Source organism: Pelodiscus sinensis, chromosome 15 (assembly GCF_049634645.1).
Source record: "Pelodiscus sinensis isolate JC-2024 chromosome 15, ASM4963464v1, whole genome shotgun sequence".
Classification (NCBI taxonomy): Eukaryota; Metazoa; Chordata; order Testudines; family Trionychidae; genus Pelodiscus; species Pelodiscus sinensis.
In genome coordinates this window covers 31,208,184-31,223,667 of record NC_134725.1, presented here as the reverse complement: position 1 = coordinate 31,223,667, position 15,484 = coordinate 31,208,184, and the positions used below count along the sequence as shown (strand labels likewise).

At 39.3% G+C, this 15,484-nt stretch overlaps 1 protein-coding gene across 1 annotated transcript in view; it reads left to right on the top strand.

Annotated features, from left to right (window-relative positions):
• GTF2H3 (general transcription factor IIH subunit 3) overlaps nucleotides 1-15,484 on the top strand; it is a 15,707-nt gene extending 223 nt beyond the window's left edge. Inside the window, exons 2-13 of the mRNA XM_075898531.1 lie at nucleotides 655-734; nucleotides 5,101-5,207; nucleotides 5,835-5,998; nucleotides 9,387-9,449; nucleotides 9,734-9,763; nucleotides 10,845-10,873; nucleotides 10,966-11,040; nucleotides 11,509-11,562; nucleotides 12,699-12,767; nucleotides 13,884-14,019; nucleotides 14,115-14,151; nucleotides 14,242-15,484. Of these exons, the coding sequence (XP_075754646.1) occupies nucleotides 655-734; nucleotides 5,101-5,207; nucleotides 5,835-5,998; nucleotides 9,387-9,449; nucleotides 9,734-9,763; nucleotides 10,845-10,873; nucleotides 10,966-11,040; nucleotides 11,509-11,562; nucleotides 12,699-12,767; nucleotides 13,884-14,019; nucleotides 14,115-14,151; nucleotides 14,242-14,311 (914 nt within the window). The 3' untranslated portion in view covers nucleotides 14,312-15,484. The remainder of the gene's footprint in view (nucleotides 1-654; nucleotides 735-5,100; nucleotides 5,208-5,834; nucleotides 5,999-9,386; nucleotides 9,450-9,733; nucleotides 9,764-10,844; nucleotides 10,874-10,965; nucleotides 11,041-11,508; nucleotides 11,563-12,698; nucleotides 12,768-13,883; nucleotides 14,020-14,114; nucleotides 14,152-14,241) is intronic.

Below are 15,484 nucleotides of genomic sequence, written 5' to 3'. Positions count from 1 at the left end.
CTCTCCGCCGCGGGGTCCCTCGGCCCCGTCCTCCCGGCCGTGCCCGGGGCTGCGTCCGGCGGATGCAGCTGCTGCCCGCGAGCCCCGCTGAGTTCCGCAGCCAGCACCGCCTTTCCCTTGTGTGGGGCAGCCACGCTGCCTACGCCCCACAGGCGTTGGGTTTGGAAACGGCACCTGCGTGCGATCTGTGAACAGAGGGGTTGAGAGAGAAACCGATAAACGCTGAAAAGAAGCCCTATGTCAGGCTCCCGGTCCATGCATTTCTGTAGTGCCTCTGCCTCCTATCCGGCTTCCAATAATACAGTCTTCATTACTGTAACATAATGCGTTCTACTCCTGTTCCATGTGGTTCATGGATATTTGGCAATAAACACATGGAAAAACTGCAATTATGCTGAATCTTTGACTGTGTGCTAACTTTTTTTTGCTGTTGTGTGTGTGACTAAAATGTTATTAAATAAAAGTGTATTTAATTTTAAAACAGGCCAATATAAAAACAAGATCCTGCAAACCCTTATGCACTCTTAGCTAAATGAGTGTTAAAACATCTGGTATTTTTGCCTATAGACCTTTAAATGTTAAGTTTCCCATATTTCCAAAGGAGCTGCTGTGTTGTCTGTTCTCAAACATATGCATTATTATTGCTTTTTTTAGATGATGAACTAAATCTCTTAGTCGTCATCGTTGACACCAACCCTATCTGGTGGGGGAAGAAAGCACTAGGACAATCAGAGGTAAGGCTTCCTGACCAGCATCAGTCACAATGTAGTTTTCCAGAAGACTTTTCTGTAATTTTTTAACAGTTCTGTTTTAAATGAATGACAATCCAAATTGCAGTGCATTTGTTGAAGAGAAACTGTGAAATACTTTTTGAATACAAAATTAGAATAATACTACACAACATAAGACCGGTCATATTGGGTAAAACCAAAAGTTCATCTAGCCCAGTATCCTGTCTTCCAGCAGTGCCACGTGCCCCAGAAGGAATGAACAGAACAGGTAATCATCAAGTGATCTATTCTATGTTACTCATTCCCAGTTCTGGTTAACAGATGGTAGGGCAGGCCTGGGCAAAATCCGGCCCAGAGAAACCCTAGACAGACTCCCTATTTGCCTCGCCCCACCTGCACGCTGCTTAGAAAAGTGGCTGCCAGGCCGTTTCTCTCCCAAAACTCTGAGCTGGGAGGAGTGGGGAGGGCCTTCAGGTGTTTCCCAAATCCCCAGAACAATCCCAGAAACCAGCCAATGGGAGTTGCCTGTTTGAATAAAAGGCAGCCATGAAGCACCATGCCCCCTCCCCTCTGGCTTGTAGTTATTTACACACACACGGCCCTGCAGCCTGGGGAGGACAGGCAGGCAGGTTGCCTGAGAAATCCACTGGAGTGCTGGCCAGGAATCACCTAAGTAAGTGTCCTGACCAGAGCCTGCCTCAGGCACCCCAGCCTCTCCCCCAACACTTTGCCCCCCGCTCCTGCCCTCTATTCCACATACCCAAACCCTTTGCCCACCCTCCTATGTTCCCCCAATCCCCTTCTTCAGATTACAGTCCCTTCCTATTCTAGGTCACAACCAAAACCCCTGTCCTAGGTAATATCCCAAACCCTTGCATCCCAGGTAACAACCCATTTCTGACCTAGGTTAAAATCCAAACCCCAGTCCAGAGCCCCAGGTCACCATCGCCTCTTTCACCCAAACTCCTTCCCAGACCCCACACTTCCTCCTGCACCCCAGTCACTTATTCCAAGCTCTCTTCTGCACCCAACCTCCATCCTAGACTCTGCACGTCATCCATTAATGTCATGGAAGAGTGCAGTCCTTGACCACTTTCCAAATTCTTGGAGTGGCCCCCCCCATCAAAATTATTTCCCATTCCTGCTCTAGAGACACCAAACTTGCTTGTCTTGGTAATAATCATTGATGGACTTTATCCTCCATTAATTTATCTAGTTCTTTTTTTGAACCCGTTATAGTCTTGGTCTTCACAACATCCTTTGTCAAAAAATTCGTAATTGTGTGAAGAAATATTTCCTTTTATTTGTTTTAAAACCTACTGCCTATTTAATTTGGTAACCCATAGTTCTTGTGTAATGAAATGGGGTAAATAGCACTTCCTTATCTATTTTCTCAGTACTAGTTATTATTTTATAGACATCACCCTAAGTCATCCCTTTTCCAAGTGAAAAGTCCCTGTCTTATTAAAGTTTCATCATATGGAAGATGTTTCATACCCCTAATTAATTTTTGTTGAATCATCATAAAATAGTTGCAGTAATATCTTAAGAATGTAAGAACAGCTATACTGGGTCAGACCAATGGTCCATCAAGTCCAGTATCCTGTGCAACCTCTGGCCCCCCATTCTTTCCCTGCAGCCTGATCCCCTACTTTGCCCCATGCCCCTCAGTGCAATCTCTGCACCCTCCCATCCTGCCCCTGGATCTTCCTTCACCCCCCTTCTTCATCCACATCCTTGTGCCCTTAGTGCACTCAAGTAGGGTAGCAGTGCTGGAGTGAAGAGAGGTGGTGCGGGACAGAATAGCCGTGCTGGAGTGAGGAGAGGCAGAGGGAGTAGAATTTCTTCCCTGCCCGGACCAGCTCTTTGCCTGCAGGCTGCAGGTCTGAGGCTGGGGCAGGCAGAGCCTGGTGCTGCCTAGGGCTGGCTCTAGCCTGGCTGGGTGTAGAAGTGCTCTGGAGAAGGGGCTCCTCATCTCTGCACACAGCCGGTGGGGAGCATACTGGGTCCTGGTGCCCCATGTGTGACTGGCCACCCAGCCCTACCCCCTCTCAAAGCAAGAAGGCTGTAGCCAGGAAGAGGTGAGGGTTAACCCCTTAGCTCCTGGAAGCTGCATGCACAGGCTGAGCAGGGGCAGCCCCAGGGACATGTGCATGCCTCTACCGCTCCCTCCCTCCAGCAGGAAGCCAGAGCTCGTGTTCCAGCCAGTAGCTGTGTGAATGAGGCTGAAACCAGAGCACACGCCCCTGGCTGCATGAAGGGGGAGAGGTGGGACTGAACTCCCACCACATGCGCCACGGGAAATCAGCTCACATGCCGATTGTGGCATGCATACTGTGGGTTGCTGAGCTGTGCTCTATCCTGTCTTTCCTTAGTCTCCTCTTTTCTAATCTTAAAAGTCCCATTTTTTTAATCCCGTTTGAAATCCCTAATAATTTTGTTCCTCTCTTCTGAACTTTTTCCAATGCCAATATATCATTTTTGAGTTGAGGTGACCACATCTTTACGCAGTATTCAAGATGTGAGCATACTATAGATTTATATAGAGGCAATAAGATATTCTTGTCTTATTCTCTATTCCGTTAAAATGATTCCTAATGTTCTTTTTGCCTTTTTCACTGCTGTTGCACACTGAGTGGATGTTTTCAGAGAACTATCCACAATGATTCTAAGATCTCTCTCTTGAGTGGATATAGCTAAATTAGTCCCCAACATATTGTATGTATAGTTAGGATTATTTTTTCCAATGTGCATTACTTTACATTTATCAACATTCAGTTTTATTTGCCATTTTGTTGCCCAATCAATTAGTTTGGGGAGATCTTTTTGAAGCTATTCATAGTCTGCTTTGTTCTTAACTATCTTGAGCAGTTTAATATCATTTGCAGCTTTTGCCACCTCACTGTATACCCTATTCTTCAGATCATTTATAAATAGGTTAAGTAGGATTGGTCCCAGTACAAGATCCTTGGGGAACAGCATTAGTTACCTCTTTCCATTCTGAAAACTGACCATTTATTCCTACCCTTTGTTTCCTATCTTTTAACCAGTTATCAATCTATGAGAGAACCTTCCCTCTTAGACAACTAACTTTACTTAAGAACCTTTGGTGAGGCACCTTGCCAAAAGCTTTCTGGAAGTCTAAGTACACTATCCACTGGATCTCCCTTGTTCATTTAGTTTCTCCGCAATGATCTTATCATCTTTGAATGCTTCTTTAGCATCTTGATCGTCCAGTGACCCCACTGGTTGTTTAGCAGGCTTCCTGCTTCAGATGTACTTACACATTTTGCTATTACTTTTTGAGTTTTTGGCTAGCTGTTCTTCAAACTTCTTTTTGGCTTTCCTTATTATATTTTTACACTTAAATTGGACAGAGTTTGTTCCTTACTGTTTTCCTCGCTAGGATTGAACTTTGACTTTTTAAATGATGCCTTTTTATCTCTCACTGTTGTGTCTAATGCCCTTTTAAATACATGATATGCTGGATTGATTTGCGCTGCAGCATTTTGTCTAACCGAATATAAGGCATCTGAAGAAGTGGGTTGTGCCTACAGAAGTTCATGATACCATCTACATTGTTTGTTAGTGTCTAAGGTGTTGTTGGACTATTTGTTGTTTTTTAATTTTTTTCTGAATACAAGATAAGAGTGTTGGGTACTTCTGAATTCTAATCCCAGCTGTTGTCACTGACCTGCTCTGTAAGCTTTGATCAAGTAACTTAGTCTGATATTTTCAAAATTGGCCAGTAATTTTAAGATCCTTGAATTGAGACATCTTGGGCCTGATTTTTAGGAGTGTTATACACTCAAAACTCTAATTGAAATCAGTATAAATTGCTCAGCACCACTGAAAAACAAACTGTTAGTATCTCAGGGTGGACATGCATATTTGATTAGAGGACGCTTGAAAATTGTAAAATCTCTATTCCTTGGTTTCCTTATCCTTAAAACTGGGATAATAATGCCTATATCACAGAGTTCTTGTTAACTAGTTAATCTTTGATGATGCTGAACCCTATATAAAAGATATTCCAATATCAAACATATTCCGGAGTATCACAATGAATATTAGCAGTTCTGGAGTGTGTCAGTCTCTCTTATAATATTTATTTAATTTCCATTTGTGTCTCTGTATGCACATATAAAGAAATGGAAAAACATTTTCCAATCACTTTCCTACCTCCTGTAGAGATTGTCTGTTTCTTGAATTTTATGTTCTCTCCCTTGTAAATTCCAAACCTAAGTGAAAATATTACTTATGTGCAGATTTTTAAAAAGTTATTTTATTTAAATGTGGTGGCTCCTATGGTATATCTATATTTCTGAGCTTTTCACAATGTCCTTTCTTGTTTTTCTTTTTTGAACAGTTTACATTATCAAAATGCCTGGATGCAGTAATGGTGATGGGAAATTCACATCTATTTATGAATCGGAACAACAAACTTGCTGTAATAGCAAGTCATACACAAGAAAGGTACAGTAACTTTCTTATATCAGTGTAATTTTTATTTGTAAAACTTCCCATCACACATGTTTGTTTTGAATAGCTCAGTGTGCTGAAGAGAGTAATTCAAACCAAGGGTAAAATGTATGATCTATTAAATACCCTCTTCAGAAAACAAATTAGTAAAAACAGCAGGAGACAAGAGAGGGTTCTGGTTTTAGTGATTATTGAATGCAAAAGAAAATAAGAGTAAGGCATTATGAAAAGAAAAAGGTGAAGAAAAACAGCTTTTGAAATTAAAAATAATCTTTATTTCAAAATGGAGAGAGAGAGACTGGTAACAAAAGAGGTACAAGTTCCCTTCCTGGAGATTGTCAAAACAACACAGTGATTGCTGTGTTAAGAAATGAGGGGAAGATGGTTTCTGAATACTAGTTCCCAACAGGATGATTATCAAAGAGAAAGTATTTAATATTGGTGGGGCTTATAGCATTTAGGGTTTTGTAAACATGGTTCTTATGTAGTTAGGTTGTTAGTGTCCCCGGGCAGCAAGAATTATTAGGAATGAAATCTTGTTTGAGTGGTTCAATTTGTGGGTGTTCATCTATTTTGCTAAAAACAAATTATTAATACTATGCTGCTCTTTCTCGCTTTTAGTCGTTTCTTGTACCCTGGAAAACACTGGGCATTTGCAGATCTCTTTGGAGATGGTGGTAGTTTCGTTGAATCTGTTTGCTCTGGCAGCAAAGATGGTAAATACGAATTATTAACAGCAGGAAATGAAGTAATCACAGAGGAAATTAAAGACCTGATGACAAAAAGTAAGATGATCTTTTGTTAAAAAGTATAGCCATTTTGATTAATTTGGTTCCACATCCTCATTACTTTTTTTAAATTGCTATTAAAATATCATAAGACTGCGCATACTATGTCAAGCCAAAGGTCCATCTAACCCAGTATTCTGTCTTCTGACAATAACCAATGCCAGGTGCCCTAGAGTGAAAGAGTGATCCTTTCCCTATGACCCATTTCCAGCTTATAACAAACAGAGGCTTGTCCTCCACGAATTTATCTAGCTCTTTTTTAACCCTGTTATTGTCTTGGACCTCACAACGTCTTCTGGCAAGGAGTTCCACAGGTTGACTGTGTGTTGTGTGAAGAAATATTTATTTTTTGTTTGTTTTAAACCTACCTATTAATTTCATTTGGTGACACCTTGTTCTTGTAATTTACTCATTCCCATAACACTCTTCTTTATTCACTTTTTCCATAAGTCATGGTTTTATAGGCTTCTATCATATTCCTCTCTCCCCTTAATCATATTTTTTCCAAGCTGAAAAATCCAGTCTTTCTCACCTCTTCTCATATGTCAGCTGTTTCATACTCCTAATAATTTAGTTCCTCTTTTCTGAACTATTTCCAATGCCAAGATCCTTTTTTGAGATGAGACGAGATGACTACATCTGCATGTAATAGTCAAGATGAGAGTATATCATGGATTTCTTATAGACACAGTAGGATATTTTCTGTCTTCTTGTCTATTCCTTTAATGATTCCCAACATTCTGTTTGCTTTTTTGACTGTTGGTATACATTGAATGGATGTTTTCAGAGAACTGTCCATAATGATTCCAATAACTCTCTCTTGAGTGGTAATAGCTAATTTTATATGTCAACTATATCATTTTATATGTATAGTTGGGATTAAGTTTTCCAACATGCACTCTTTTGCATTAATCAGCATTAAAATTCATCTGCCATTTTGTTGCCAAATCTCCTAGTTTTGTGAGACCCCGTTGAAGCTTTTCACAGTTTGCTTTGGGTTTTATACTTTTAGCAGTTGTCACCTCACTGTTTATCCTTATCTCCAGATAATTTATGAATATGTTGAATAGAATTGGTCCCAATACAGACCGGGACACCACTAGTTACCTCTCTCTACTCTGAAAACTTAGCATTTATTCCTAATCTTTATTTCCTATCTTTTAACCAGTTATCACTCCATGAGAGGACCTTCCCTCTTATCTTTCTTAGATGTCATGGGATACTAGTTTGCAATGTTATGTGAAAAGGACATTGCTAAGGAGATGAAGTTCCACATTTTATCTCTTTATAATCTATATTATTATAAAAGGAGAGTTGTCCATCATGCCATTTGTCACAGAGAACGTTGGAGAATACACAGGAATACACTGGAAGGCCTCCGCGACTCCCCCTTCTCCCCCCACGTGTCATGTGAAAAGTGGCACGCCTCCCCCCCACACCCAAGTGGAATGTGTCTTGAAAAGCAGTACAATGGTGGCGTGCAGAATAAAAATGCAAGTGGCTGCCAGTAAGTCAGTTGGTGAGCTGTGTGGTGGCAGAGTGGGGGAGGGAAGAATAAATAGGGTAGGTAGGGCTTTGCTGATGGCTTCTGTTTCTTTCTCCCACACCCCTGCACTGAAGTGGGATGTGAAAAGCATCACATATTCCTCCTGCACAAAAGTGGGACATGAGGCTTGAAAAGCAACACAATGGAAAGTGCGGGAAAAAAATATAAGTGGCGGGACTTGGTACCTCCCAAGCAAGTGGCCAGCAGGTATGGCGAGGAGCTAGCAGCAGTAGTGGTACAATGCACCTGGGGCCCTGCATTGCTCCTGTGTCCTGCAGGTGGCCTGTCTGGCAGGTGGGGATAGCAGGGGCAGCAGAGTACAGCAGGAGGCAGTGCCTCACAGTCCATTGAGTAGCTGCTGCCGTGGCACAATGAATGACTTAAAGAGACTAGGACTTTTCAGCTTAGAAAAGAGGAGACTAAGGGAGGATATGATAGAGGTATTTAAAATCATGAGTGGTGTGGAGAAAGTGAATAAGGAAAAGTTATTTACTTGTTCCCATAATATAAGAACGAGGGGCCACCAAATAAAATTAATCGGCAGCAGGTTTAAAACAAATACAAGAAAGTTATTCACACAGCGCACAGTCAACCTGTGGAACTGCTTGCCTGAGAAGGTTGTGAAGGCTAGGACTATAACAAGGTTTAAAAAAGAGCTAGATAAATTCATGGAGGTTAAGTCCATTAATGGCTATTAGCCAGGATGGATAAGGAATGGTGTCCCTAGCCTCTGTTTGTCAGAGGGTGGAGATGGATAGCAAGAGAGAGAACTCTATTCGGTTCACTCCCTCTGGGGCACCTGCCATTGGCCACTGTCGGCGGACAGGATACTGGGCTGGATGGACCTTTGGTTTGACCTAGTATGGCCATTTTTATGTTCTTCTCCAAGTGGCACGTTGGTCCTAAGGAAAAAAAGAAGTGGGAGATGCTGTGAGCAGTGGAGCTGGTGGTAAATCCCTGACTACTGCGCTCTACCATCTCTCCCTTGGCCCCCCAAGTCAATGTCCCCCGGGTCTTCCTGTGCCCTACCTCTCCCCCCTTCATGCCGCTTACTTGCCTGCCCTACATTACTGCCACATCATCCTGTTTCTGCCGCCTCTCAGCCCGCTGCACTGAAGCCATGAGACAGGGCTTGGCTAGTGGTTATAATGTACTTGGGAGCTGGGTTGCTAAGACAGGTGTACAGCTGGTTAGAACACACATGAAACATGTTGTCCTATTCTAGGCAGCTGTATACCAGAAAGCTTTAATGAAGCTGGAGGGAGGGGCAAAAGAAACAAAAAACAAAATTAAAGGATTTATTTAATAAAGATTGAAATAATTAAGGTCATGATGCCTGTCTACAGATCTCAGTGAAATAAAGGAAATCCCTTAGCCTAATATGAATAATTACAAAATCACTGGTAAGAGCCCTAGCAACTGATGGAAGCTTCTTTGCATTTTTCTTCTGAAGTTTATTCTCCATCACTCCATAGTTTATTAATGTGCAAGAATTTGCTTCAGGTCAGTGGGATACTGAATTATTTAACCTCTATTTAGGCCTATGTTTTAATGTTGTTTGCTCAAGACACAATTCAGGTTAAAGCTACAAGGAGTGCTGTGGCACCTTATAGACTAACAGATGTATCGGAACATAAGCTTTCGTGGGCAAAGACCCACTTCATCAGATGCATACTTATGCTCCAATACATCTGTTAGTCTACAAGGTGCCACAGGACTCCTTGTCACTTTTACAGATCCAGACTAACATGGCTACCCCTCTGATACTTGAATTCAAGAAATGTTTAGTTTTCAAATACTTTGTACAAAGATAATGTCTGTATATTTTTTGTGTTATAGCTGACATGAAGGGCCAGCAAACAGAAACTTTGTTGGCTGGATCCCTTGCCAAAGCACTTTGTTGTATCCTTTTTAATATTGGAATTTTCAAAATCTGTCTGTCTTATTTTTGAACCCTTTGTAGTAGCATTCTATGTTAGAATATTGTTAGTTTATTATGGTAAAGTTATGACTTATGAGTATAATACCATCAGATCAGAAAGTTCAGTAAAGTGTTGATAAAAGAGGGTAAAATAGTTAAGTGCCAGTCATTCATTTTCTGTCTATTTTAATGTGTTTTGGAAAGCTTAGATCTGTTTCTCAGATGTTCCTAGAATAAAACGTTTCCTGAATATCAAGTGTAATAGATATCCACAGGATGAACAAGGAAGTAAAAGGTATGTGTCTTTTTTTTCTACTGGAATATTTACCTGAGTTTGCAGGGGTGTGTCTGTGTGTGAGGGGAAGGAAACATACTGAACTTTTCTCAAATGGCAGCAGTGGGAAGTACTGCTTCTGCTAATCATTTAAACCTGCCAAATTTGAGTCCTGATTGAAGATTGGTATTATAGGAGTTGACATGTGTAACAGGATGTGCTGAGTCAGGAGCTAATTAAGCATCTTATCACTGTAATACCCATAGTGTATATTAAGTGGGACCTAACAGAAAGACAGGTAGTTAGAAAGAAGGTGTCAATTAACTGAATAACTTTACAACTGAGGGGCTAATGGAAGTAGATGGGTTATATAAATTGACAAGAAGGAAGAGTGGGGACCTTGAAGAAAGGCTGAAATGGGCAGAACTAGGTGCTGCTAGTGCTGTTCTCTTCCCTAGAGGCAAATGGGGCAGCTGGCTATGAAATGTAAACACGTGTAAGTAACACTGCAGACTGTGACCTGCTGAAAGACTATAAGAAAGCTCGATATAGGTGAAGGAAACCTGGAGTAGTTGTGGTCTATGATTAAGGCCTAGAATGACTCTTGGGGGATCACCTCATGACACTGTCATTAAGTTGATTTTTGTGACAGCAAATTAATACATCCATTTTTGTTGGTGATTTTGAGATGTGGACATCTGTGCACTGAACTGAAATTACAGACCAGAAACCCTTTAGGATGACTGTCACATGCTCGTGACTTGGCCTGTTTTTGAACCAGTGAACTATCAATGAGAGATTGGAATTCCCTTGCTTTGCACCAGCAGGTTGCTTTTTGAGACTGAATGAATGCCATGGTATCTGCTTTCACACCAGTGCAGAACTGAACTAAGTCTGCTGTTGTTTATCAGATTTTTCTTTCTTGTTCTTTTCATGATGCTTGGTCTTCTCAATATACCAATAAAGCAGTTTCTCCTGTACCTGCTTAAAGTGAGAGGTGTAAATGTATACTATACAATTGCAAAAAAAATAAAAAACTGGAGGCTAATCTATGGAGTAAGTGTGAAACTCTAATGCCTGTTTCTTTATCTCTAATATGTAGCCAACCAAGAAATTAAATCAAGAATTTTGGTAAGAGCTTCTGTATTTAAATTTTTAATGAGCCTTGAAATCCAGTAATAGTATTATTGTGTAGGCTAACAGGTGTCAATTGCTTTACCTAGATCATAAAAGCTTCAGAAGACAGTGCTTTACAATATATGAATTTCATGAATGTGATCTTTGCAGCACAGAAACAGGTGAAGTTATTTTATTGTGCTAAATTTTCAATTACTTCAATATTAATATGTAAACACAAGGTTGACTATCTCCATTCTCTGAGCATCATCTTGCTATGGAAGGAGACAGTCAAGTTAAAATGTAGATCCAGGTCACCACACTGTAACAGCAAATGGTCACCACTTCAGTCCCAAATGACTGCTGAACTGTACCTGCTATATCTTAGAATTAGATACTACATATTAGGTAAGCTTCATCTGCGGTCCTTCCCATATTGTCAGTTATTGGACAGGGAAGGCTGGATGATGTGGTATGTGCTATGGTTAAAGAGAGAGACTGTTTTTGGGGCTGAAGGCCCATAGTCTCAGCAGTCTGTTCATATGTGACATACAACTGAAATAGATCTCAGCAGTAATGCTAATGGAGAGTTATATTTATTGTAGTACTATAATTTCCATTTTCTATAAGCCTCATCTTTTTGGTTTCAGAATATTTTAATTGATGCCTGTGTTTTGGATTCTGATTCAGGACTTCTGCAGCAGGTATACTATAAATATTTTTATTACTCATTGTTTATGTTGGGTCAAAGGCAGGGATGTTAAGTACCCGTTAATTAAGTAATTGAGTAGTCGATGGATTAGTTGATGGGGGGGAGGTGCTCCTGCTGCAGCTTTGCACTTTAAGGGTGTGTTTAGACTACAGGTTGTTGTTTTTTAAAGTGACCTTTTTTTGAAAAAACTTCACCTGCATCTAGACTGCTGCTGCGTTCTTTTGAAATTAAATAGAAAAAACCAGCAGTTTTTTCGACTGTGGAAAACCTCATTTTACGAGGAATAACGCTTTTTTTCAAAAGTTCTCTTTTGAAAAAAGGCGTTATTGAACACACATCGTGCTTTTTTGAAAGAGAGCATCCAGACTGACTGGGTGCTGTCTTTCGAAAAAGTGTCTCTCTCTTTCGAAAATACTGGTTGCTGTCTAGACGATCTCTTTCAAAAGAAACTTTTTTGAAAGATTCTTTCGAAGAAGCCTCTTTTGAAAGAGGCTTGTAGTCTAGACATAGCCTAAATGTAGTAAGAACTGTTCCCTATTTATCAAACACTGATTGCTGGAAACTATTGCCCTCCTTCCACGGATAAAAATGTGTTGAGTAGACAGTGGTTTTGGTAGTATATGTGGATCAAGAATCTTAAAGTAGTATAGGACAAGAAACTATTTTTATTTATTTTATATAAATTGTTCTCTCCTTAATCAATAATCAGTTTTAAAATCTCAACTGTAAATCAGACAAAAAATATTTTCAGGTGTATAAGCAATGTAAGAACAGCTATTGTTTCTTTAAGAAACTTATTAAAAATAAAGTTGGCTGTATATCTAAGATTGAGGTCCATCAATAGCTACTTGTTTCTAACATTTTTCCCTTATTGCATTACTAAAGAGAGGAAAGACATTTTCTTGCTCATCTCTCTCATCATGCAGAATCCTTCCCTTTTAAGTTTCCCTTGTTCAAAACCCAGGGATAGAAATATCTGGGATAAACAACTTCTTTGGGATCTGAAATCTGTGGGACTTGAAAAATGTGTGGCGCTTTTTTTTAACCTTTCCGTAGCATGTAGTAATTTCTGTTCACGTTTGTGTCAAATTGTTCCTATGGTAAGTGTTTGCATCATGTGCTTTCCAGGCTTGTGACATTACAGGAGGCATATATTTGAAAGTACCCCAGATGCCATCACTTTTACAGTATTTACTGGTAAGTTAACTTGAGGGCTGTTCCTGCTCTTGTTGAACTCAGTTGTAAAATTCCTCTTGACTTTGTTGAAAGCAGGACCAGACTCTTTGAGCTGACACGGAATTGAGAGTTGGGAATTTTGACTGATCAAAGTGATCCAGCTATTTGATCTACTATTTCAGTATTCGCTGCAGCAGGAGATAATTGATAAGCATCGCAAGGGACAGGCTTTGCTGGAGGGCTTTCAGACTTGGCTTGTGTAATTAGGTATGATGCTTCACTTTGGTGAAGGGAAACCCTAGTAGAAGACTGGAAAATCGGACAAGGGGAAATATCTCTCATAGTATTTAAGAATATCACTTATCTGAAGTGCTGATGCATAAGATTGATTTTGCATGTAGAGACTTGGTGGGAAATGACAATATGATAAGCTTTTACTACTGGGTTGTTGGTTCCACTCCAGGCCAGGCTGGTAATAACTGAAAGTTACAGATAACTGATGGCTGTTCTTTGGTGTATTTGAAATGAATTGATTTAGTCCAATTCCTAGTGGACAAGTGCTAATAATGCAGAACCCATCAAAATTTGACAACAACTGGCAATCTGGTTAGTATTTGCAGTATAATATCCAGTGACTGAATGGACCATGATGACTGAAGAATTCTCTTGCCTGCAGAGGTATTTGCAGCAGAATAGAATTTCAGACATGATGGTGGTAGTAGGAGGGAGTGAGGAGCAGCGAACCTTCCATGACTATTCTTTATTGGTTCTGTGGATACATTTTTTTATTTCTCTCTGGAGGTATAATTCTGGCACCTCTGTCCCCATTAAACTCACATATGGTTCAAATTGATGTTGAATGAATTGTAATATCTTAAAATGACTTGATTTTTAAAAGAGCATTTTTTATTTATTGCAATATGAGTATAAAAACATTTCCTGGAAGGTAAATGAGGACAAAATTCCCTTCTTGCTCAAATTACTTAATGACTTGGTACAGTCATAGAGGCGAGTTTCTTTGGCAGATGGGAAGGTAACTTTTTTCTCTGCAGTAATTTTGGTATATATAGCAAAGCGTACTTTAACATAATAGTTTCCTCCCAGATTCTAAAATTCCCCTCTCTTTAATTTATACAGTGGGTATTTCTTCCTGATCAAGACCAAAGATCCCAACTAATCCTTCCACCCCCCATTCATGTTGACTATCGAGCAGCTTGCTTCTGTCATCGAAATCTCATTGAAATAGGCTATGTCTGCTCTGTGTGTTTGTCAAGTAAGTTTTACAAATATATTTAACAGAACTGACCTAATTTCTCTTGTTTCAAGGTAATTATTTTAGTGAAATTGACCTATTCTTTTATTTTCCAGTATTCTGCAACTTCAGCCCTATATGTAGCACATGCGAGTAAGTGCTTTTCTTGATTTTTGTTTGCTTATGTAGGCTAAATGTAGAAATATATTTAGCATATCTTATTTTTAATTTCTTGTATTTCAGGACTGCTTTTAAGATTTCATTACCACCTGTCATGAAGGCCAAGAAAAAGAAACTAAAATTAGCTGTATAACAAAGTTATAAAAAAACACCATTACTTCTTGCATGTACCTGGAGTTGGTGGCATTTTTATAAGGTGAAATAAATTGTTCACATTGTACAAATCTACATTGCTAAACATTTAAAAACATCAAAGAGGTTGTATGCACCTTCCTTGTAAATAGCAGATGGTTGTATTGGTGCATGGTTTGTATGATTTTAAAATCAAATCTCCTATTTGACCATTAGGAGTCAGAAACTGCTGCTTGTATAAGCAGAAGATGCCCTCACCATCATAAAACAACACAGCATCCCTAATTCTGTTTAGAGTCAGAGGCAGAATGTAAATACTTAGGCCCTGCTCCTGCATGCATGGTAAAGGTAAGCATGGTCATATGTGCTTTGCAGGATCCATGCTGTAGTGGATTCTGCAGCTCTCTTTAGTACAATTTGTCATTTAGTTTTATTTGGGATGAGGCAAATTTTTGATATTTTTCCTTCCCTCTTCCCACTAAATTATTCCTTTTTAGTGGGCATTATCTGCTTTGTGTGTAATTCTTTGCTCACTTTGGTATCTTCTCCCAAAACAAAAGTAAACACAAAATTATTCATTTGAATAATCTATTAACGTTACAGAGATAAGTAATTTTCCTTTTAAAGTTTAATAAAAGAAAAATCTAGTATTTATTTTTCATTCATGTTTAAGGATTTAAGATATTTTGAAACTGGAAAACAGTTTAAATCTCTGGAATCTGATAGCAAGTTTCTTTTTTTAGGTTTGACTAATACCACGGAAAGATAATGTAGGAAGGCCTCTGTTATGAATTGATTTTTCCCTCTATCTCAGCAGGTGAATGCATGGTGCATGTTCTCAGTTTTCCAAATGTTATGTTTAAATCAAACAAACAAAAATCCCTAGTTTTGAATTCCTAACTGCATCTTTTGGTGTTTTAAATTACATTTAGTAATTGCTGTAGTAATCAGAGGCAATATGGGAATGTTTTCTAAATAGAAAACAGGATTGTAGATAAATTCTTTTTTAATGGTATATACAGGAGATGATTTATAGTATTTTCATCAGGTTAGATTGGGAAACCATTTTATTGAAAATGCTAATATTTTACTGGCTTGTTAGCTAAATGCAATTTTATGTGAAAACTGTATTTATAGTTTGTTTTTTATAAATATTTGTAATAAAGTGACTTTT